The sequence below is a fragment of the Harpia harpyja genome, chromosome 12, assembly GCF_026419915.1.
Source record: "Harpia harpyja isolate bHarHar1 chromosome 12, bHarHar1 primary haplotype, whole genome shotgun sequence".
Lineage (NCBI taxonomy): Eukaryota > Metazoa > Chordata > Aves > Accipitriformes > Accipitridae > Harpia > Harpia harpyja.
This window is the reverse complement of record NC_068951.1, coordinates 17,516,023-17,539,336: the sequence shown is the minus strand read 5'-3', so window position 1 is coordinate 17,539,336 and position 23,314 is coordinate 17,516,023. Positions and strand designations below refer to the sequence as shown.

Below are 23,314 nucleotides of genomic sequence, written 5' to 3'. Positions count from 1 at the left end.
GGAATAGGTCTGCGATTGCAGAGTTAATGTACATGTAAGTCTGTAACCTCCAGAGTGAAGAGAAGGAACTTGTTTGCTGTCCAACACCAAGGAATTTGGTATGTTGAAACAGTGCCAGGTTTGAAACATCAAACTGATTTTCAGGCACAAGGAAAACACATAAAAAACTTTTTGCCCCCCCTCACTTTTTTAAAGTACTATTTACTAAGTTTTCTAAATAAATATCCCATCTGTCCTCTTTTGTACTCTCCCCTCCCCCTTCTAAATCTCCAGAAATACTAGTTGTTCTTCACCAATGTGAAGTAGAGTCTTTGCTTCCTACACAGGTCTCTTAAAACGATCTCCCAAGGCAGACAGGTTAAGGGAGGTGAAAGGCACAGCTTGGAAGTAGAAATAAAGCCATAGCAGTTAGACACATGAGAAGAATTACACATTAAGCCCTTCTTTCTGCCACTTTCCCAGCAGAGGAAAGGGGATGGCTACTGAAGGTTACTTCCACTGGCATATGGAATAGTTTATTGAGTGTTCAATATTAAGCACATACCACTGGCTGGAGAGGTAGATTAGCAATGAGAACACTTATACCACAAGGCTTTTAGTATCAGAGAACAGCAAAAGTGGCTACTGTGGCGGGGAAGGTGAGCCAGGAAGGTGACAGCAAGGCAGGCAGGGGCAATATTGTCACCGACAAGAAACACAGTCCCACAGTACCTGAGCAAGAAGAGCAGTGCAGGTCAAGCGGCAGTAACGGGGGTGAGCCCAGTGATCGCCAGACATCCACAGCAATGAGGTAGGTCCAAGGTCAAAGCAGGAGGTCAGAGGCAGTACAGTTCAGGAAAGAGCAAGGTCTTGTGCTTAAAGGCAGCTCCTAAGGCAAAGCAGAGAGGGCCCAGGTGAAACTTCTCACAGCTTGGCTATTTCTCAGCAGCCTGATCCAAGGTCAAACAGCTGCACCACATCAGAACTGGCCTGATGCACAGGCAGGCAGCCAAACCCCTGAGGGCAGGGGGAAGAGGTTGCAGAGCCTGTTGGTCCACTCAAGACCCTGATATTTAGTCTTACCACTCTATTTGTCCTCGTGATCACAAACAGCTGAGGGCCTAACCCTATCTGTTTGGATAGCAGGACTCATTCTCCAGAACAACAATGCTGATAGACTAGAAGAAACAATCAACAAAGGTAGGAAAAATTCTTTCTGCTTCTTGGACTGCACTATTAGAAATGTAGACCCTCAAATCAAGGGTCTGACTAGAAAAAAAGTCAAATTCAGCAGATCAGCCAGCAATAGTGGAAAAAAATGCACCATGGGCTTCCTCTGGTCAAAAGGGTATGACCTAGTCAGTCTTGCTACTCTTGCAAATTTGTATTTGATTATTCAATTATTACCAGAATTCTCAAGAGTAAGATTTACTTGCAGTTCTAGAGAGTTTATATTCTCTGTCCTGCTAGGATTGCAGTTGTTCTTAGATGGAATCCAAACCTACTTCTTTAGCTCTATCAGGGAATGTAAGAATAGCGCAGGTCAGTACTGTGGACAGGGATATTGAGGTTTGGTCCCGGAACACTTCGGATGGTAACTGCTGAATACAGCTCATGCACGATACCCTGAAGGCATATATACCAGAAATTAGGTAAGACTAGTAAAACTCCTTGGATGTTGGATGTCAAGTAAGTTCCTTGCATAACAGCCAGAGCAGTGTGAGATATAGTTGGGAGGGGTTGAGATGAGAGTGTTCAGGACACTCTTGTGTTTGGAGTTTGGCAGAGGATGTGATACAGGGAGGTGTATGTAAGAGTGTGTACTTGATGGGAAATTGCTTGAATGTTATTTTGGTTTGTTGGCTTGGTTCAGCACATAAGGTGTTTCTGGCAGCAAGCTGAAGAAGGAATTGGGCATTTTACAGGCAATATACACGTAGGCTGAGAGTGAGAACGAAGATGCTGTGCCATGAAATGAAGTCAGGTTAGGGATTGAAGGTATACAAGGAGTTACGGTCCAGAGCTGGCATATTGAGGGTTTGCTGGGAGGTTAAAAGGGAGATGGGGTGTTGTATGTTAATATGGGGGATGGACCGAGTGAGTGCACAGGGGCTGTACGTGGGGTGTATGAAAACCGTGTCAGGTGGAGAGTGAGCTATACATCTTGATGAGGACCAATGTGTATTTACTAAATGCGTATTTGGAGTCAAGACCCAAATTCCTGTATTTTGTATGCACGGTCATTTTGAGTTGGGCTGGAAAGCTGGGAGGATACATGAAGAGAACAAGGAACAGAAAGATACACGTGGAACTCCTCGATTAGTTTAACATGGGCAACTCTAGGTGAACAGAGAGAGGGACAAGTGGGGAAAAAGGAGAGGTTCTATCAGTTACCCAAAAGGTCAGAGAAACAGGCAAGGGACTGCCTTGATGGCACTGGCAGCGTTGCAACACAGGATGAGGAGGTGCGTGGAACGGCCTCAGTGGTGCTTACAGTGGAAATATCATAAGTTCCCTCCATATATCCCCAGTGATCTAAAACGTGGCAATGGTAAAAAATCCCTCCTGTGCCCATGTCTTGGTCATACCTTCCCCAAGCCTGTGGATCCACTGCTGTGTTATACGTTGGGGCCTCCAGAGCGCTGGTATGGGCAGCAAGAACACTCGTGACAAACTTCTGTCTACACAGCCGCGCGTGGGCAGCTGGTGGTGTCTACTGGGGCAATCTGAGCCACATCCGAGAAGGGTGTGCTCTGCAGCTCCTGTGCCGGATCTTCTGAGAACCTCGCGCACCCTGCCGCTCTCTCGCTCTGAAGGCAGACGCGCACTGGACTTGCTCGGTGCTGGGTGGAGGGGGGGGCCACTCGGTACCCCGGAGCCTCAAGCCCAGGCAGAAGCCTGAAGTATTTGCCAGGCCTGGCTGCAGGCTCCAGGACGCCTTAAGGCAGAGGCGGGGTCCGACTCCTCAGCCCGAGAGGTGGGCGAAGCCGCGCCCAGCCACTCTGGAGAGAGGCACGGCCTCCCGTGAGGCGGAGGCCCCGGAAGAGGGCAAAGCCTAAACGCCGCGGGCCGGGGGCAAGCAACCTGCCGGAGGGACCCCACCCGCCTGGCGAGGGAGCGGCGGCAGCGGCCCGCCCTGCGCGGAGCAGGCGCGACGCTGCCGGCGCGGCGGCCGCGCTGAGGGGGGGGAGAGGCGATCGCTGCGGCGCGCGGCCGCTCCCTCCCCGGCCGGCGCCGCGCCCGGGCCGAGGGCGGCAGGGCAGCCCCGCTCCCCGCGGCGGCGCGCCCGGGCCCCGCTAGAGGGCGCTGCGCTCCGCCTCCCCCCCCCCCCCGCCCCGCGGGATGGGCCCCCGCTGCGGGGAGGGAAGCGGCCCGGCCGCGCATGCGCGGTGCTGGGCGCTAGACGGCAGCGGCGATGGCTCCGCAGTGACGGTTGGATCTAACGGTTGCTACTGACATTGCGGCGCGGATCGGGCGGCGGATCCTGCCCCGCGAGCGGAGCTCGCCCCGCGGCCGCGCAGCCAGGAGCCACCGGCCCCGCGGAGGAGGCCGCGGCGGCGGCGCCGCGGTGATGCGGTCGCGCTGAGGCCCAGGTGCATCCGCCTCCCTCCCCCGCCGCCGGATCGGGCAGCGCGGCCCGGCCCGCCGCCGCCCTGAGCTGGCTTCGCGGTTCCTCCCTGCGGCCGCCGCCATGCCGGGCCGCCGCTGAGGCGCGGCCCGCAGCGGCCGAGGAAGCGTCCGCTCGGAGAGGAGCAGGGCCCGGGGGAGGGCGGCCCGGCATGGCCCGCAGCCTGGAGTAGCGCCGCCGCCGCCGCCTCCCTGCGCTGTGCGGCTGCGGGCGGGCCGAGGCCGCTGCTCGGGAGCGAGGCCCCGCTGGAGGCGGAGGAGGAGCCAGCGCGGCCCCTCTGACAGGGCCGCCGCGGCCTCCGCGCTGCCGCCGCCGCCGCGCGGCTCCAGGTGGCCCCGGACCAAGGTGACACCCGGCCTGCCCCCGCCCCGGGGCCACCTGCCCCCTCGGCCGGCGGCACGGACTCGGCGCCGCGCTTTCTTCTCACCCCGGAGCCGGCGGCGTGCGAGCGGCTGCGATGAACCCGGTGAATGCCACTGCTCTCTACGTTTCAGCGAGCCGCCTGGTGCTCAACTACGACCCTGGGGATCCCCAGTCCTTTACAGAGATTAACAAGCTCCTGCCCTACTTCAGGCAGTCCCTCTCCTGCTGCGTTTGCGGTGAGGATCTTTCTTTTGTTCCCTGCACAATGAGCCTGCCCTCCCCACCCCCCGGGGCTCCCCGCACGGCGCTGTGGGCCGGCCCTGGGCCGCGCTGCCCCGGCGGGCCGCCTTCGCCCCGGCCCTGGCCGCCGAAGGAAAGGCCACGGTAGGGCTCTCCCCCCCGCCCCGGCCCCGAGAGCCGGGCTGGGCCACGGAGGCGGCCCGGGAAACTTTTCTCAGCCTTTGGCCGCGGAGCTGCCGCGGAGCCTCGGGCCGCCGGGGGCGTGCGGCGGCGGAGCCCACGTGGGGCGGCGGCGGGCGGGCGGGGGGCGCGGGTAACGGCGGGGTTCTTTTGCAAGTTGGGAACGGTGGAGTGAAAATAGTTCTTCGCCTTAGACCCGTGTGTCGTGTCCCGCCCCGTCCTGTGTCCCGTCCCTCCCGCCCCCTCCCCCAAAAAAAACCAACCCGAAGTGTGTGTGTGGCGCGGGGAGGGGGGGCAGTCTGCGGGCAGTATTGGCCAGAAAGATAGAAAGGCGTTAGGGGTCTGCATATCTAATAGCATGGAAAGCTGTAAAGAAAATAATTTGTTGTTTTTGTTGAGAGAGTGTGTTTTCCCCAAACTGCAATGCTTCGTTATGGTCGCTTTATTTCATAAAGGGTATGGTAGTTATTAGTGGTTATTGGAATACCCTGGTGTAGTCGAGTTAATTGCTTTAAAAAAGTGATGACTAAGAGAAAGTGTGGTAAGAGATACTCAAAACAATATACAGACTGTAGAGGCAGGGAAATAAGAACTTTGTACTTTTTTTTTTTTCCTCCTCCTTGAAATGTAAAGAACAAAAAAAGTAATTCAGATTGAAAGCCAGGAATTTTAAGCACACAGAAACAGTATTTGGATTTTTTTTTTGTCCATAGCAGATAACTGTCCTATAACAATAATTACCATAAAAAGCACATAGGCTGACACTCTGCTAGGATTTCCCCACTGCCTCCCCCCAAAAAAGAGCATTCTGCATTTTGTGGGCAAAAGCAGGCATCTGGAATTTTAGTATTACAGTCTGGGGAACATTGGGAAGGAATTGCATTCTGCTGTGTTTATGAGGTGGGGGCACATGTCTGTTCCTGGTAGGAAGCTCTGGAATAAGCTGTCAACGTTTCTTGAACTTTCCTTTGAAGCCCTGGTCAGTGTTGGGAGAGGGACTCTGAACTGTTAGGCCTCTCAGTTGTTTAATTTTGTTAATTCTCCTTCTTTCCCTCTGGTAGTTTTAAGTCCTGGCCCTGTGTGTGTTTGTATTTTCCTAACAGAATGGACTTAATGTCTGCTATGTTGGTGTGTGTTTATCTTTACAAATGTGTGTGGTCACACTAAGATTTAATTGAATTACTGGTGTGTATAAAGTTAACTATTTTATTTATTTACAGGATCAGGATTTCAGCTGTTGAGGTTGCTAAACTAGTGTTGGATGCTTCCTATCCTGTAGCTATTGGCTCCTCCCACTTAAAGTCCTAGAAAATAGAGATCTGTTTGTACTGGGAAAGAGGGAGCCTGTTCCCAGGATCACTGCGTAGTCATTTCCTGAAATAATTTGTCTAAGTTTCTTTTTTTTTTTTTTTTCATGTAACCCTGATGTCAATATTGATGCACCTCTGCTCTTTATCTCTTGCTTATTACTTAAGGCCCTGTTAATTCCAATCCCTAACTGTGCTTTTTTTTTCCATAAATCCTTCTTGCTTTTGGTCAATCACCAGACTGCTTTGGCCTAAAAATATGCTAACATTTTTCTGATTTATTTCTATTTTTTTTTTTAAATAAGATACTTACATAGGGACTATGTGTTTCTAACTACTGTGCTATCTGGCCTCTCCACTTTAAGACTGGTCTTCTGAAATGTGTTCTTTGTTCTCCTTGCCTTGACTTCTTCCCTTCTTGGCCTTTTGCAATCTTATTTTTATACTCTGTGCTATTGAAATTGTCTATCTTTAATTTGTCCCTGCCCAAATTCCTGAGCTATTTTTCCCCTCTTCAGCTTCTCTTGCTTGGCTTTTCTGTCACTTTATGTTTGGTAGAGCAAACCACGCTTTTTAGTTTGTTTTCTTCTACAGACTTGTGCCGCCATGCATATTCTGACTTACAAACTACTTCTTGATGGTTCCACTTTCTCCTTTCATCCCTTGCTTCCTCTGAATTTTAAGGTTATTGCTTTGGCTTACATTTTTTCTTACTGAGGCTAGCTTTCAGATAACTGTAGCCACTGTTTGTTTCAAGTATTCTGTTTATGAGCGATTCCCCGGTATTCTCTCTCTGTTTCTTGGGCTCCTGTTTGTGGCGTGGTGGCATTCAGAGGCCTCAGCCGTACAGTAAAATACAGTTTCTGTCCTGCAGAGTTGGTAAAGTGTCTTTCTTGAACCTGCAGGCAGTTAGTCATGGGAGAGTGGTCCTGCCCAATACAAAACTGTCCACTCTGGCATTGACCAGCAGTCATAAATCTTCAGCTCAGACTGGTAAAGGCAAATTGACCTTTTTCTTGTTTGCTTTTTGTGTTCCTGTTCTCCCACTTCTGTCATGGCTGAATATTGGTGCCTCTTTCTCTCTTTGGCCCTCTGACCACCTTGCTGTGATATTTTTAAAATACTTTTTTTCTCTTGTACACGTTAGTGCTAAGAGCTGTTACACCTTCTGCGTGTTTAAGGTCATTTAAAGCCTATCCAACTGTCAAACCCTTTTTAACTTCAGTGTTTTAAAAGGTAAAGTTTAAGTACTGAAGTAAAGGTTACTTTGTGAGATGGCATGATCACAAGAGCGAGTGCTGTGACTACCCAAACTTAACAGTGTGTTGTTGTTTTTTTTTTTTAAATATTTAAAAGTTTTTCAGATGCTCACTTCTTTCTACCCTATTTGTCTGTTTAGACAATGAGATCCAAATATCTGGGTATGGGTTCATGTACATGGAACAGTGAGTGTCTGGTACTTCCCTTGCACAGATCTTAGCAGAATGCGGTCTTGACTGTAAATGTCTAAAAATCATCCTTCGTTGGAGAAATGCTGCATGAATTATCAGTAATGCATAAAACCCCTACACTTGGTTAAAGTCTCAAGTGTTGGACTTCTAGGACTTCCCTTGGGAAATTACTCCCCAAATTAGTGCTCCTTATGTCATCAGCCTTTCTTCAGTATTTAAGGTCTCTGAATGCATTCTGTAATGCTTTGTTATGCTGTAGGTATTAATTCTGCAGTCAGGATTGTCCCTCTAATTTTAGAGAATTGTTTTTAGAAGAAACTAGTGACAGCTATATAAATCAACTAACATTATTGTGCTTTCACTATTTTCTCAATGCACTAGACACAAGCCAACTAATTTTCTTCTGATCTGATACATCTTTTAAACCAGCTCACATAGTAGGGGTGGTGGAAGTTTTTGGACCCACGTAATTATGAAATTCTAATTAAAGCTCTGATTTTAGATTAAAATTGGCACACATGAAGTTCCATCAGTAGAAAGTCATAATGTAAATATAGTATGCCATTGTAAGTCAAGTAAGCCTGTTCTAGGTGGATTTGAGGTCTCTGTCTTATCTGTCTTACCCTATAATGGGTTATAAAGGTTATGTCAATGGTACGGCGGTGTGTGTTTCTAGGATTTAAGTGCAGTCATGTGATAGTTTCCTAGATGGTGTTGTAGGTAATGCATCATCCTTATACAGGGATGTATAAGACGATATTTCCTAGAGCTTTTAAAACTTAAAAATAACTGCTCCTGCCTGTGCATTAGACAGAAGGTATGTGCCTTATGTGTTTTGAGGATGTGAAATCTGAGTCTCAGTCTCTGGACTAAAGTGATTATTATTAAATTGCATGTTAATACCACATTTAATTTAAAAATAGTTTAGTAGAATTTATGCAACAAACTTCTATGTTTTAAAAGTACTGCCTGTTGGGATAAAAATCTTCTTAAAAGCGCCTTTCTCTGTTTCAAATCCCATGTAGGTTACTGCAAGTCATTCAAAGGTTCAGTTGGCTTTTCAGCATTAACAGCCTTTTCTGAAGTTCAGTTAAAATGCTTGTAAGAGACAGGTTGGCAGTCAGATCAGCTTAGCTTTTTATCTGTGGAAAACTTCATCCTGGAACCTCTGAAAGATTGTTATTGCTGATTCAGAATGTGAAAGTGCTTAAAAGGTTGCATGGCTTTAGGACAACGCTTTGCATTTGGGCAGGAACCCAACTGTAGCTTGTGCTGTAGAAATACAGGGTAAGAATGTAGTTCTTGCCTTGAACATCCTGCGATCTAAGCGAGGGGATGTGAGACAACATGTGGCTTAAGGGAGATTAAGGGGTGGGAAGGAACAAAGAAACAATGTGACAGTACTGACTGGTACCTTATACAGCTCCTGTCAAGTGTTTTGAGATAGCTCTTGATAATTTTAGAGGGTTGAAGGCTGAATGGTAAAAGTAGCATTATGGAAGCAACTCCCAAGCATGGGGAATGGCATGGATGACCAAAATAATAAAATATAGAATCTTGAATTTTTGTTTTCCTATTTAAAGATTAGTGTAGGGATGTTATTTCCATCCTGCTCTTGTGTAAAACCATTAGCCTATTTTTTGGAAGTTTTATGCTGTCAGTGTAAGTTGAGTCTTATGGAACTTATTCTGCTAGCTAGGTTTGAAATTTCTCCATAGTTGGTGGTAGGTTGACTTGCGTAAAATTTTCTATCTTTGTGCCCTCTTGTCCATGTTGTTGGACCTGTGAAAGCTCCTCCTCTTCTTCCTTGCCCCTCGCTGAGCTAATTCTCCATTGCTTCTGCAGTTCCGACTGCTTCCTCCCCTATGCCAGTGTGTGGTGTGACCTCCTCCGGACCCCTTGTCTATAGCTCTCGGTGATGTTGTTATGGATCCCAAGTAGAGCTTACTACTTTAGGCTATACTTTGTCACTGGGAAATTGTGAATTAGACCTGTACAGTTTCATTAAACTTTCATGTGAAAATTTCTACAAGTATCTAAGGGAAGAAGCACCATAAGCAAGTGGAATACAAACAAATTGCGGCTCTAGAGTAAGTCTTTTTTCCACTGATGGTATTGAGACAATCCGAGGCATGCAGCAGTTATGTGATGTCCTTCAGAGAAAAGAAGATAGTTTGGGTGACACCTAAATAGATAGACACTTTCTAGCAAATTCAATTTCTGGTCACAGATGGAAGAAGGCAGAAGAAACAAAATCCCACTACTAACAAAACTTAATTATATGCATGATACTGGATTATCTGTTTGGGATGTGAGCCATGACTAAGTGAGTTAAGCCTGGATATCAGAGTTTTAAAGTGAAAAAGCGTATTTAATTTTTGTAATGGAAAAGTTTAGCCTGGAACTCTCATTCCTTGTCCATTCTCCCTAGATTAAGGAGAGTGAAAACTGAATCATGATCTGTGCTGCCAGATCAGAGTTGCCTTTTATGTTTGAAAAGTGATCTGGATTGGTGCTTTTTTTTAAGGTATTTTTTCATTGAAATGTTCTTTCCTCCATTTTCATATATTGGTAGTTTTTAAAAGTATGTTATTTTCCCCTTAAAAATTACATGAATGGTTGCCAAAATACTTCTGAATTTCTGAAGAATGTGCAAAATAACGAGAATCTCTGAAACAGCCATTGGGGAGCATGGACTGTGGGACTAATACCTTCTGCTGCAGGTATTCTTTTTCTTCTTGTTTTGGAGATAACCAGCATGGGCAGTTGTCTATAAAATGTCTACTCACACATCTCTGAATACACCAATTTTTAGCCAAGAACATGTTGGATGATTTCTCTTCCTCTTAAAAGTCTCCTTACTTAAATTCACTGTTTCCCTTTCCTGTTTTTAAATCCTGTGTGTGACTCCTGGGAGAACAGCTTTTTCAAGGTTGTCTGCATTGTACTGCATAAGTTTTGATGACATAATGTTCTACCAGTTGAATTTAAATTGGTTTCTAAACTAAAAATACTCCTCTGTCTTAGAACAAAATTGAGGTGTAGGAAGAGAACTGTGGTTTCCACCATAACAGCTGGTTGATAGTGGGCTTCAGAAGAAGGTTGCAAAGTGAAGATTGCAATATTGTCTTCTGATGTGATTTGGGATGAGAGCGTGTAACTGACTGAGGCAATGGGAGATGATAGATGGGTTTTGATGGTCGTCTGAGGATATTGATTAAACCGATTGCATTTCAGAGTGTTTAAAGAAAAGTTAATGTGTTGCCAAGAGGCATCTTTATTGGGACAACTTAGTTGTCCGGGTCTATGGACATAGCACGTTCAAACACAGATTTCTTTGGTGTTGTTTTCTTACTATGTTATGATTTACAGATTAGGTTGACTAAATATGGAGTAAGCAGTTGCTGAATATGTTGGATGTTGGAGTTCTTTGTGAGGCCAGAAAAGATTCTTTGCATCTAGTATATGACTTGAGAAATAACGTACAGCGCACCCTTTCTTGAGCGCTGAAAAGAATTCAGTTTGAAGTCCTTCAATGATGTAATTTGTTACTCTCTGTCTCCTGAGCCTTGCAGTAACAGCGCAGGGCTTGCTCCTTCTCCAGTGGTCTTGAAGAGCACAGTTCACTTTAAGATTGCATGGTTAATCCTGATGGTGCCAGCATTTTTGTTTGGTGGGGAAAAAATAGTTTTCATTACTCTTTTTGTTTGCTCAGAGAAAGTGATCAACTTGATCTATAACTTTCAAAGCAAGTTTTAACTCTTATGAGTGTTCATGCTGCATAGAAACATGTTTAATTAAATTAATCTCCTACCCATAGGACAAATGTTAACTTTGCCATTTAAAAGCTCTTAAAATACAGCAACCTTGACTTTTGGAAAACATCATAACATGAAAATTTTACATTGGATGGTGAACAAGATGAATTTCTCTATCTTTTTAAAGCCTGTTCATTACAAAGTTTGAACTTTGCCACCTAGTTTGTTAAAAATACATTCAGAATTTTTCCAGTCATTGATTTTGTAAACACAAAGACTTTCAAACAGAAATATAACTTTGACACAGGACTTGGTAAGATATGTTCTGTTGTTTATTATGCAGGGGACAGAGTCAGAGAACAAAGCAGTCCCTTCTACAGTTAAAATGCAATTTGTTATCATATTGCTGGGGTTTTTTTCTTGAACTTTAGCTAAAGAGGTTGACTGTGTTTCTCCAAATATACAGAAAAATAGTCTAACTGTATTCATATCATGGTTAATTTGGGTTCCCATGGTGTTCAGACCAAAAATAGTGCAGTTTTGATTTTTCCAGGGTCTCATACAATCATTAATTCTTTAGTTGTGACCATTTCTATATGAGGGTAATAGTTTCTGTAGCTAATTTTTCATAGTTGTTTGTTGATGGAGGATGGTCAGAAATATTCAGCAGCCAGCAGAACGTTTTCTCTGATAAAATTTTGAAGTAAGTTTTTGAGGGCTTTTTTTAATGCTTTTTTTTATGTGTCCCCCATGTTTCCATTTCACTTGATGGGGAATCTGTGAATGCTTGTGAATGTCTTTGGACAAATTCTAGTGGCACCATTGTTGTTGTTGTGGTGATCTAAGAGCAAGATGGTGTTTTCAGGAAGAAATACTATCATTTAGTTCACAGGTGAACTCTTACTGTTTTAGATCTGAAAAAGGATTGTGTGCTGGAAGTCTTGGGCAATTTTTCCTATTTCTAGTTTTTGGCTGAATAAAACTATTTGTGTCTATGAAACGTTGTCTCACAAAACCCATGAAAGGATAAGTACATTTCTAGTGTTGTCATTGCGAACTCCTCTTATTTGCAATCTGTGTTTTGTAGACTAGGTTCAAAGTTTTGTGCTAGTAATATTGCAGATGCGTCTTGCATCTTCAGGCCTCTCAACCAAGAGCATGGTTGCGGCAAATGCTGATTTGTTTTCTGAACGCTGGGACGTGGGTGTAGGATATCTGGGTGATAGGTGGCACCTCTGCCACGTGATCCAGTAGGTTTCTGTATGATGAGAGAAGTTGTCAAACATTTTTCTAACTGGGACAGTGTCAGGGCAGGGGTAGCACAAACCTCCATCTGGTGAATCTGCCTCTTGAATTTGGTGCAGTATTTTTGACATGTATCAACCAGACCATGGTTCAAGCCAACCGTCTTGAGCGTACGGTTTGGAAGGCGTTTATGTTCGGGCTTGAGATCTGTGGAAGGAGACCTTTCACTGTTGTCTTGTCCTTGGCAGTTGTCCCTTGCACTAACCTCTCTTGAAGTTTCTCTGGGTTTGAGTGTATTTAGTTATCTTCTTTTCTAGTAAGTATTCAAATCTTTCACCTGTATAAAACAGATGTTACATATTTGTTTTATTTTTCTGCAGATGGTTAACAGACCTTTTCACTACTTATCATATGCCTGCCTGCCTATCATCAAGTAGTGCTTCTAGGTTTTTTTATCAAACTCTGAAAATGCTACTGCTTTTATGGTCGTATTTTTCTTTTGCATGTTTTGTTTTGAAACCTCATTGAGCTACTTATTCTTCAGTCAGATCTAGCTGATAATTTCTTAGATGAAGAGATGCTGTGTGGGGTTGAAGAAGGGAGCAGTGCAGGCAAAGTCATGAGGGGAGCAAGCCTTTTCCTTTCAGAGGCTGCTTCAGCTGAAGTACAGGTAGGTGGATAGCTGAACTTCAAAAGGCCTATCAAGTGGTACTGCCAGTCAGTGAGAACTAGCTCCCATCCTTCAGAAGGTGGTTAACTCTGAAGCTTGAATGTAGCAATTTGTTAGAGCTTGCTGCTTGTTGCTAATTAGTTTAGTAGAAACAATCAGATCGTGTTTAATCCAGAAATGAAAATGCTGAAAGTGTAGCAGTCCAGCTGTTAAATCTCCAGCTTCTGGTTATTGCTTTGAGGTGCTTGCCATACATTGATTTTAAGTCTAATGCAGAAGTATATGTGTGCTTCATCAGACTGATTATAGCTTCCTGTTTTTTAAAACTTGCTAGATTCACAGAGCTGTAAAATTTCTATCTGACTAATCCAAAGTTCGGAGACACTTTTTGTAATCTTGGTTTAAAAATGAAATCATGGTCATTGTAGTGTTTGATGTTAACAGATTTAGCTGGTGCAGGTGAGCTTCCTTCTTACCTTCCTTCTCACCGTCTTCTCCCCTTCATCATGGATGCCAGTCCTATTTTTATGTTGTGTAGCAGATACACCACTTTGGTCAGAGAATGAAAGGTGTAGAGGGCTGGGCTGTTGAGTTTTCCACTTGCTTGCTGTGCACTATGAAAGGAGGGTGACTTCTGGTGATATGAATGCAACCAAGAATTAAAGACTGTTTTGGCAGACAAATGTTGGGAGATAAACCCCAGTGATACATTTATTTCTACTTGTAACAAAATTTGACATAATAACTTTTTTTTCTAGTTGACTTGATCAAATTAAGATTTAATAGTTTCATCATTCTTAAGACTTTGAGTTGTTAAAAAAGGCAATATATTATGTTTCAGTAGGCTTTTCCAAGGGTGCTAAATTAGTTATTGTGTTTATCCCCTTTCCTAGGGCATTATATTTCTGCCTTTGCTGAGGATAGATGAGAATGGAAGTGGCGACCTGTTCCGATTAAAGTCTTTCTTCTCAGTGAATTTCATCCATTTGGAGTGTATTTGCTGGATATATACACCTAACAGTTGCATTGATTCCCAATTCTTCTCCTCCCTTTGGTCTCTGAGATAGAATTTGCAGATGCTTCCCCTCTTCCTGCAGCTGTGAAGTAAGCTCATTAAGGAACACAATAGGAAGTATTCCTTGTGGTTTAAATGACCTACCTCCTGGTAGCAGCCTTTCCAGGACAGCTGTGATATTTTGTAAATAATATATTAAAAGTATTTCCTCTGAATATGCTGTTGTTTAATTTTAAGTGCTCATATTAATGTAGATGTTTAGTAAACCTTTCTGAAAGTAGGATAGTTAAGAGCTGATGTTGTTTAGGGAAAACCTCTTATTGGAGGCTTTGTAAGAACACGATTTTGCTTTTGGTGCATTAATATACCCCTTGCAAAAGAGAGTGAGAAAAGACGAGGCAAAGTTTAGTAATACCAAGCTATTTAGGGTAGTAAAAATGAAGGCCTGCATTGAGTAATCATGGAAGGATCTTATGCAGATGAATGACTGCGCAATAAAATGACAAATTAAATTTAGCTTAGATAAATATTAAATTATAAACATGGAAAAAATATTAACTTCTCAGAGCCCACCATTTTTATATCTTGCAGATCTCTATAAATTTGTAAATTTATAGAAAGGGGTAGCACTGATGGCTACCAGCCAAAAGTGAGATCTTGGCCTTGCAATAGAAAACTCCATGAGAATGTCAGCTCAGTACTGAGTCTCAATCAAAAAAGCAAAGCAAATGCTAAAAATCAGGACTGGATTAGAGAATAAAGTGGAGAACTTTATTATGGCACTGTATAAAGCTGTGGTTCACCTGCATCTTGCGTTGTTGCAGTTGTGGTCCTCCCATCTCTGTGGAAGAGTTAGGGGAAGGGTGATCCAACATAAGGAACAACTTCTGTACAGTCTGGAAAAGAGACAACTTGGAGGATTACGTGGTATATGTCTGTAAAACCATGAGTAGTGTGGAAGAGAGGATAGCAATTGACTGTTGCCTCATCCAACACAAAAACCAGAGATTGTCAAGTGAAACTAGTAAGAGTAATGCTCAAACCAAAAAGGTCATTCTCAGCACAGTGGATTGCTGACCAGGGACCTCCTTGTCAAAGCCTGCTGTGACTGATGACATTTGAGATAGTTAGAGAGGAGATGAGGCAAGCCTAAGGAGGGGAGCCGAGGGTTACAGAGTACATGGAAACCCCATCTCCCATGAGAAGTATCTCAGCCCATAGTGGTTAAAGGCTGGGCAAGTATTAATTGTTCGCTTGCCTTGTTCTTACTCTATGCCCTAAGCATCTGCTTTTGGCCACTAGTGAGATGGCCTGCTGGCCTAGATGGATCTAACTCAGTATGGTTATTCTTAGGAGTTTGAGGATGGGCTAGGTAACATCTTGGAATCCTTCCTGGTTTTATTTTCACGGTGGAGTTCATAATCTTCATCTGGGAAGATCTGGTAATTTGCAGCATCAAATGAGTGTTACACCTTGGGAGCCTGTACAATCCAGCAGTTCGGAATGTCCCAGACCTTAGTACCTCCAGATTCTGGGTAGCAGCTCGGGTGTTATCTTTCTGGGACAGCGTTGCTGACTTAATACCATTCCCTGAGTATTAAAAGTAATGAAACTTAATTTTCTGTGAATTTGCATCTCATGGTTGACTTTTTTGTTTTTTTTTTTAGCCTAATGATACTAAAGCTGAAGAGAGTGATAGGTGCCACAGAATCCATATGAGAGAGAAACTTTGACTGAAGAATGAGTATTAAATGAGAGATGAGCTCAAGCTGAAAATATTCCCACATCTCAGGCATTCCTAGTGTCTCTCCTGTGTAGGTTGCCTGGCATTTACTGACAGTAGAACTCGCTCTGTTCTTTGCTTCAGTGAGAGCATGTGAAGTGTTTTGTCTTGTCTGTCTGTCTGTTTTTTTCCTCAAAGCTTGAGGAAATTTAAATTTTTCAGTATCCTCTTCTAGCATTCATACCCATTCAACAGTTTCAGCCAAATTTATTTTGGGAGAAATAAAATGCACAGTTGGCGATGACTTTTTTTTTTTAATCTCATTAATAGTTAAATTGGTATATTGTTTATTTGGTTCCACCTCTGAAGTATTCTAGTGCTTCAGAATCTGTAAAGCATTGATCATTGTAACTCATACTTAATCATCATAAGTAGCAAAAAGAGGCTAAAGGTGGACGAAGGAGCACACCCAACTGCTTTGTTTCATTGCGTATTGATGCTGGTGGGCTTTTGGTCCTAGAAGCACTGTGGATGCATGTATTTTTACGATGGCTTCTGAAGTCTCAAAGCATTAAATGAACAAGCGTTAGGTGTGTTTGCCTCCTGCGTTGGTCCTGGCATGGCTTTCTGCCTGTCCTGTTGGAAAGACTCAAGATCCAGAAGGGACGGACAATTGTTTGTGAACTCATTGTGCTTAAGGACATGACTTCTGAGACTAGTTGATGTGATTTAAAGCTTTCTTTTGTTTTTCCCCATGGGAGTTAGGGACTTTTCTCACAAAATCAAATCCAGTCTTGTGACCATGATGGACATCTCTGCCTGCGTTGCTGTTTATATACTGTCATTTAAAGGGAACTTTAAAAAAAAAAAAAAAAATCCACTGCAGGTTGGATTGTGTGACTTCCATGTTCCATCTGTTGGCTTCAAATCTTCACTGTTTAACTTGAAGAGTGTTTTGCTATTGTCTTCTCATGGTGGAGTCTTGCGGGGTCACCCTTCCTCAGTCAGCCCTTTCTCATTAGATTAGCAGAAAACACCTACTCTTTGGTTGTGAAGTGCATTTCCTGTCAAGTATTGCTGTAATTGTGCTTTGAACCTTTCTCTGTTCTACAGCTTCTCCTATTCAGTGTTCCTCCTGCATCGCTTTCAATTAACTGTGTTCAGATATGGTGCATTTCCCTACAGCCCCTGTTCCAGTCAAGCTGTAGTGGCAGTTCTCATTATTTGACATTGTGTCAAATTGTGTGTCACCTGCCAACTTTCTAAACAATTGTATTTTCTCTCAGTTTATTAAAAAAATACTATGTAATGATGACTTCAGCACTGACTCTTGTTATTTGTTGCTCAAAAACCAGTTTACATCAAGCCACTTTTACTGAAAGACAGCTCAGGTTGGAGGGCTGTGGAGCAGTCCTTTCCCAAAGAGGTACCAGGGAATTCAGATTTCAAAGGGAAAATGGGATAATAGTCTGCTCACTCACAGAATTCAAGTGTTGCAGAATTACTGTGCTAATGCAAATTTCCTATTTAAACACACACAAAAGGTTGAATTTTCAAAAGTGGGTTGAATGGTGAAAAGCACAGAGGGTTAGGTTAGGAAGGGGGTTGGAACATTTTGACACAGGCTACAGAGTGAGGGACAAGTTTCATACTTTTAGGTGCTACTACAGCCAAGGGTTAGTATAGTATAGCTTGTTCTTCTGCCTGAGGCCTTGGGTTCTCAACTAAGGTAATGTAAGGTAGAAAGGTTGGGTTTTATTACTTAGTTGGTAACTTGGTCCACTCAACTAGGTCCAGTTAATTAGATCCCTTCAAAGCGCAGTCATGAGAATCTGTTACGGAAGGTCTGTGTGATTAAAAGTTCTTTGGCAAGTGAGTGATGAGAGAAAGTATCTCTCTCTGATACGATTTTTTTAATCTCAGTCTGTTTTAATACATGCACTTTGCTTTCTCATCCCAAATTGTTTCATTTTATTCATGTGTTCGTAACAGCATGTTTTCACTTTGGAAAATCTGGGTGAGAATTCACTGATGGTTGTAACTCATCCAGCAAAGGCTCCTTATGAGAGAAAGGTCTGATCAAAGCTGAAAATCTGCTGCTTGGAAAGGAGGGGAAACCTGTTGCTGTAGATTACTATAGATACTCTGAAATTTAATTTAGGTGTTAGAGTATATTTCTGGCCTAGAGCTAGCTAGAAATAGCAAACCGATACTGTCATTTTTCTGGATATAGTTACTAGTTGGATTATTTCTGTGCAGAATTTCAGTTACTTCTGTTCTTTCCTATTTTATCCTTGCTTGTTAACTTGGTTTGGTCTTAAATAAAACCAAAAACATTCTTCCAGGTTTTTACAGTTTCAGAGATCTGGAGACATAATATTCCAGATTGTCAGTATGGGGTGTCTGAAACTTTCTGTGTTGTCAGGTGTGTTGATTCCTTCAGCAACTGATTTTTATTAGTTTTCTATTCTTAACAGTAAGATCTCAGAGAAAATCCTTTCTTCTGATTTCTTTGTGCCTGCCCAGGACATAAGCTGTTGTTGCCACTTAAAAGAATTTAAGCATCGTGGCTATGACAGTACCACTGTTTTAAGTATTATTTCACTGATACATGCCTGTGAATTAGAAAACTGGGAGCCATCACTCCCCAGGAAATGTTAATAGTTGCCTTGTTGCACCTTCTGGTTTGGCACAGGAGTGATCTATTGGAGAGCAATATAGTCTTTTTTTTTTAGGTCAAATATATTACTAGGTGTTTTATTCAATGTTTATAAGAATTCATGGGATCCATTTAACAGGTTTTGTTGCTTGCAAAGTTAAAAACTTTGTGCTTTATTCATGGCATTGACTGTCACAAAGCTAGGCTCTATTTTTAGTCTTAGCTAAATGAAAAGTAAAAGTCTGCTGTGTCTTCTTTCCTTTTGGGGTTGATATTTCATCATTTTTACTTTCCTTTTAGAGTTTTCCTCTGCTCCATTGCCATTTGTTTTCACTAATTTCATTAAAATCTCTGCAGTAGCTCTTCATGGGAGTTTATTGTTGCACTTTTGGTAAATTCATAGAAATCTTGTGTGTTTTGTAAGTTTCAATGGAAGAAACTGCTGAAGGGGACAAGGGAATTGGTAGTGTTTCAGTGGAGAGTGTTTCTAAAGGCTGCAGCAGCACAACAAATTATGGTGCGATGGTTTTCTTCTAATTTTTTTTTTTTTAATTTGACATTGTTTTAAAACCAGATATAGCAGCTGTGAAAATTTTTACAGGCTATTGTGTGGATGGTACATTTTCTTGTGACTTACTGAACTTTGTCAGGCAGTTTTTTGACAGTACAAAAAAATTCATCCCATATTATCCTGGAAGCCTGCCTTGAGTCCATTGTAATCTTTCTCTTTCTTTTTTCCTTAGGAAATTTGCTACAAGACCCTATTGCTCCTACCAACTCCACATGTCAGCATTATGTCTGCAAAACTTGTAAAGGCAAGAAGATGATGATGAAACCATCATGTAGCTGGTGCAAGGACTATGAACAGTTTGAGGAGAATAAGCAACTAAGCATCTTAGTGAACTGCTATAAGAAACTCTGCGAATACATAACGCAAACTCCACTGGCACGAGATATTATCCAAGCAGTTGATTGTTCTGCAGATCTTTTGGCTTTGCTCAAAGATGGATCACCACTCCATGAAGAGACAGAAAAATCTTCTGATACAGCCTTGGCTTTGTGTTTGACACATTCCCCAGTACCTTCAACCTCAGAACTCACAACTGATCCTCCAGCTAGTTTTACATCAATACCTGAAAGCACACACAACATTGATATTAGAGGTTCTGTTATCAACGGGTTGCCCAATTGTAATGGGCTTTCAGTAGATAAACTTGGAGTGAATATTCCTTCTCCTGAACACACAAACACAATTGATGTCTGTAGTACTGGAGAGTATATAAAAACTGAAGATATCTCTAGCAGCCTGCAGCCTGTGTGCGATACAGTTTCTACTAGTGACTTGTGTACGACAGGCATTGACATCTGCAGTTTCAGTGAAGATATAAAACCAGGTGGCTCGCTTCTCCTTAGCGTCGAGGAAGTTCTCCGGAGCTTAGAGACCGTTTCAAATACTGAAGTCTGTGATTCTAATTTGCAGCCCAGCTTGGAAGCAAACATGACTAATGGCCCTTTCCTTCAGCTTTCTCCCCCACCTCTTAGCCATAACATTTTCATGTCCACAGATGCTTCTCCTCACGGAATCTCCTGTACAGCGGCGACGCCTAAGGTGGTTAAGTTAAACAGAAAGCGATCTCGATCAGAAAGTGACAGTGAAAAGGTTCAACCTCTACCCATTTCCAGCATCATCTGTGGCCCAACACTGGGAGCATCAGCTCCTGTAACAGTGAAACAGGAAAATAAAATGTCTTTGCAGCCTATTGCAACTGTACCTAATGGAGGCACTACTCCCAAAATAAGTAAAACTGTGCTGCTGTCTAACAAAAGCATGAAAAAGAATTTAGAACATGCCCCTAAGAAATCTCACCCGAAAGCCAAACCAGGGGTGCTGAAAACAAAAGACAAAGCAAAGGAGAAAGTTCCTAGCAGTAACGTTATGCCAGGAAGCCCAACAAAAACTGTGTATAAAAAGCCACAAGAAAAGAAAGGGTGTAAATGTGGTCGTGCCACCCAAAATCCAAGTGTTCTTACATGCCGTGGCCAACGCTGCCCTTGCTATTCTAACCGCAAAGCCTGCCTTGACTGCATATGCCGTGGCTGCCAAAACTCATACATGGCTAATGGGGAGAAGAAGCTGGAGGCATTTGCAGTGCCAGAAAAGGCCTTGGAGCAGACTAGGCTTACTTTGGGCATTAATGTGACAAGCATTGCAGTGCGCAATGCCAGCACAAGCACCAGTGTAATCAATGTGACAGGGTCACCAGTAACTACGTTTTTAGCTGCCAGTACACATGATGATAAAAGTTTGGATGAAGCTATAGACATGAGATATGACTGTTGAATCTTTCTTTCTTTTCCCTGCCATCAGTAGGGGAACTGCTACAGTTTTAAGGCAGCTATGGTTCTGTTTAACTTGCTGGAGCTCCTGCATTTAGATCACTTGTATCAAGTGTTTTTCATTGCTATGTTATGTGTATTAGTGTCTGGGAAATAGTTGCAGATAATGGAGGAGTTACCCTAAAACTGTTTTTAGTTCTTACAGCACCTCACAGTCTGAGATCAATTGCTGATGTAAATGATTTTATCACAAGATTTTTGGCAAAGAATACATTAACCTCATTGTACTCGGTCATGCTTTGTGCTCAGTCAAAGCTTCTACTTAAATGTGGAAAGGTGGTATCTAGTTAGTCCATCTAAACTGTGGTAGATTATGATGTAGAAAAGTAATTATCGATTAGTTACAGTCACCATTACTAGAAAATCGCCTAATGTTCCTGTAGGAAATGCAGCACTGAGCTGGGGAATACAGTCTGAAAAGGGTAGATAATTTCCAATGGTGAGAATTGGCTACCTACTCTATGGAACAGTTTAAAAAAGTTTAGTAATATACTGAGAAAGCTAGTAGCCCAGAAAGCAGCTCAGTCTCCAGACAAGGGTCAGGAAGATCAGTGGTTAGATATGAACGTCAGACTGCTGACCCGGATACGTTGTCCCCGTTAACAACGTCACTCTCTTTTTTGTTTTCTTGACAATTCCACTGGTCATGTTCCCTGACTATTTTGGCTGGGGCAAGAAAATTACTTGTACACAAAGTTTTATTAGCACCATTCTCTCCCACCTACCCCTTCCTTTTTTTTTTCTGGAGTTCCTGGTGATTTTATTGCTGTTGCTTCTAGAAAAGAGAGGGTTTTGTGGGCTACAGAGAGACTCCTTGGCTGATTTTTCTCCCCCCTCTGCTGATCAGTGCCTGGGATACACAGAGACTTTCACAGCAGTTACGACCATTGGGGGTGATTTGTTTGTTTGTTTGTTTGATGAAGTTTGTACCGCAATAGACCTGGGACCCATCCCCCTGAGGGTAGTTCTTCGCTGACAGGCATCTTTCAGCTGGGGCAGAGGATGGATTGCTATCTAAGGTCAAATATTTCAGATGTTTGTTAGACACAATAAGTGATACAACTCACTCCACCCAGAATCTGTCTAATTTTCACTAATATGTTGAAAGTAGCTTTCGAAGGTTAGTGCTTTTCAACCTGGGCTGAAAGGCTCTAAAATGGAAAAATAACACAAAGTTGTCAAAGAGCTTATCTCAGAAAGTGTTAAAATGAAGGCGCCTTTATAGGAATTCAGCTTTATGCAAAAATGGTTTATTTCAGCGCAACCCCTAAATATGAGTACAAGCGGAAGAATTTAGTCTTGCATTTAGGGCTTCACTGGCAGCCTAAAAAAGTTGGATTACTTCATGAAAGCAGAAATTTCTCCTCTTTGAATGATATAGCACAAATTAAACATGGGCTGACTAGAACACAAAACATTACCTTCTAATTTAAAAGGCTATTCCTGTTTCAACAGTATGTTAAACAGGATGTGAATTTTTTGAGTTACTTTACTGCTTCCATCTTTCCTTTTATTCATCTAATGAACCCTGCAGCGCTTTCCGACCTAACATTAGGTGTATTTTGATTTGGCACAAAGCATGTACAATGATGGTTCCTCACCTAAGAAATAAGCAAAAACCTTTGGACACAAATGACACCTCCTTTTGTTTTGTAGTGTACCATGGTGTCATTTTCTGTGAATGTGGTCAGATCTTTTTGTTGGTTTTGGTTTGTTTCTCCCCCCGTCTTTTTTGTGGGGTGGGTAGGGTGGGGGGTTAAAGCCATAGGAAGAAAAATGTGATGTACGTGTCCAGTCTGTACTTTTTTGTTTTTGTTTTGCAAGAAGAGTTGAAAAATATTTTTGATAATGAGTAAATGGTGGAAAATGCTTCTTAGTATTCTTGTCTTTATTTGCCAACCCAAGTACCTAAGATCTGTGTTTTTTAGCCCTCATGAGATTTAACGATGTCCTATTAAAATGTATTTAGTTAAACTTGTATGTTTTTGTGTTGACCCAAAAGGATCCTACCATTTTCTAATTTGGTGGTTTGATCGTGACCTACTAATGTAAATCTGTTTATTAGTTCACTACGTGTAAGAAAAGTAGCCAAACCGGAGTCTGATTTAAGGGGAGTAAACTGCACAGCATGGGTTGTTTCTGAATGCTTTTGCAGAGCTGTTAAGTTTTGCTGAGATTGTTGATGGTACATTTATTAGGACTTTCATTAAATTAAATACATAGTACCTTTGCTCCAGAAATGTGGGAGTACTTGGAATCTGTACTATCTCACTGCTGCGTTAAATATGGTACCAAAAGTTGGAGAATTTAGGTCAAGTGTGTTTTGGAACCGTCGACAGGAGAGCCCTGATCACTGATGTAAAATTGCAAATGGTAGATTCAGGTTGTTTCTAAAAACATTTCCTTTTATGCTGCCACGTTCTTGAAATGTATATTAAAATTCAAATTGATTTAATAAATGTTAGTTTTCTAATTCTATTTTGCAACTGCTAAGGGCAATCAGTGTGGCATATGTTGAACTTACTGTCTAAATACTACTTAGTCCGTTGATGACTAATTCTGTAATTGTTTAAATTAGGGTTGGCTTGGTTTGGTTTTCTTAACCTCCTGGCTAGTTGTTCTTGAGTTAGCTGAGCAATGGAAAGGATCGTAATGTTGCTGAAAATAATTGCAGTGGTTCTAGTTTGCAAAGCATTAGT

The 23,314-nt window shown here is 42.6% G+C and overlaps 1 protein-coding gene across 1 annotated transcript; it reads left to right on the top strand.

Annotated features, from left to right (window-relative positions):
* Positions 1–3,359: 3,359 nt before the first annotated feature.
* MSL2 (MSL complex subunit 2) lies at positions 3,360–23,093 on the top strand. The gene is made up of 2 exons (XM_052804025.1): positions 3,360–4,206; positions 18,962–23,093. Exons 1-2 carry the CDS (start codon positions 4,065–4,067, stop codon positions 20,557–20,559), a joined length of 1,740 nt encoding a protein of 579 aa, XP_052659985.1. The 5' UTR covers positions 3,360–4,064; the 3' UTR covers positions 20,560–23,093.
* Positions 23,094–23,314: the final 221 nt, after the last annotated feature.

Bases quoted from the DNA above. Each gene is read 5' to 3' on its own strand.
- MSL2 (XM_052804025.1), top strand. From the start codon at position 4,065: ATGAACCCGGTGAATGCCACTGCTCTCTACGTTTCAGCGAGCCGCCTG. The intron at 4,207-18,961 runs GTGAGGATCTTT...TTTTTTCCTTAG, and splicing joins CCTCTCCTGCTGCGTTTGCG to GAAATTTGCTACAAGACCCT.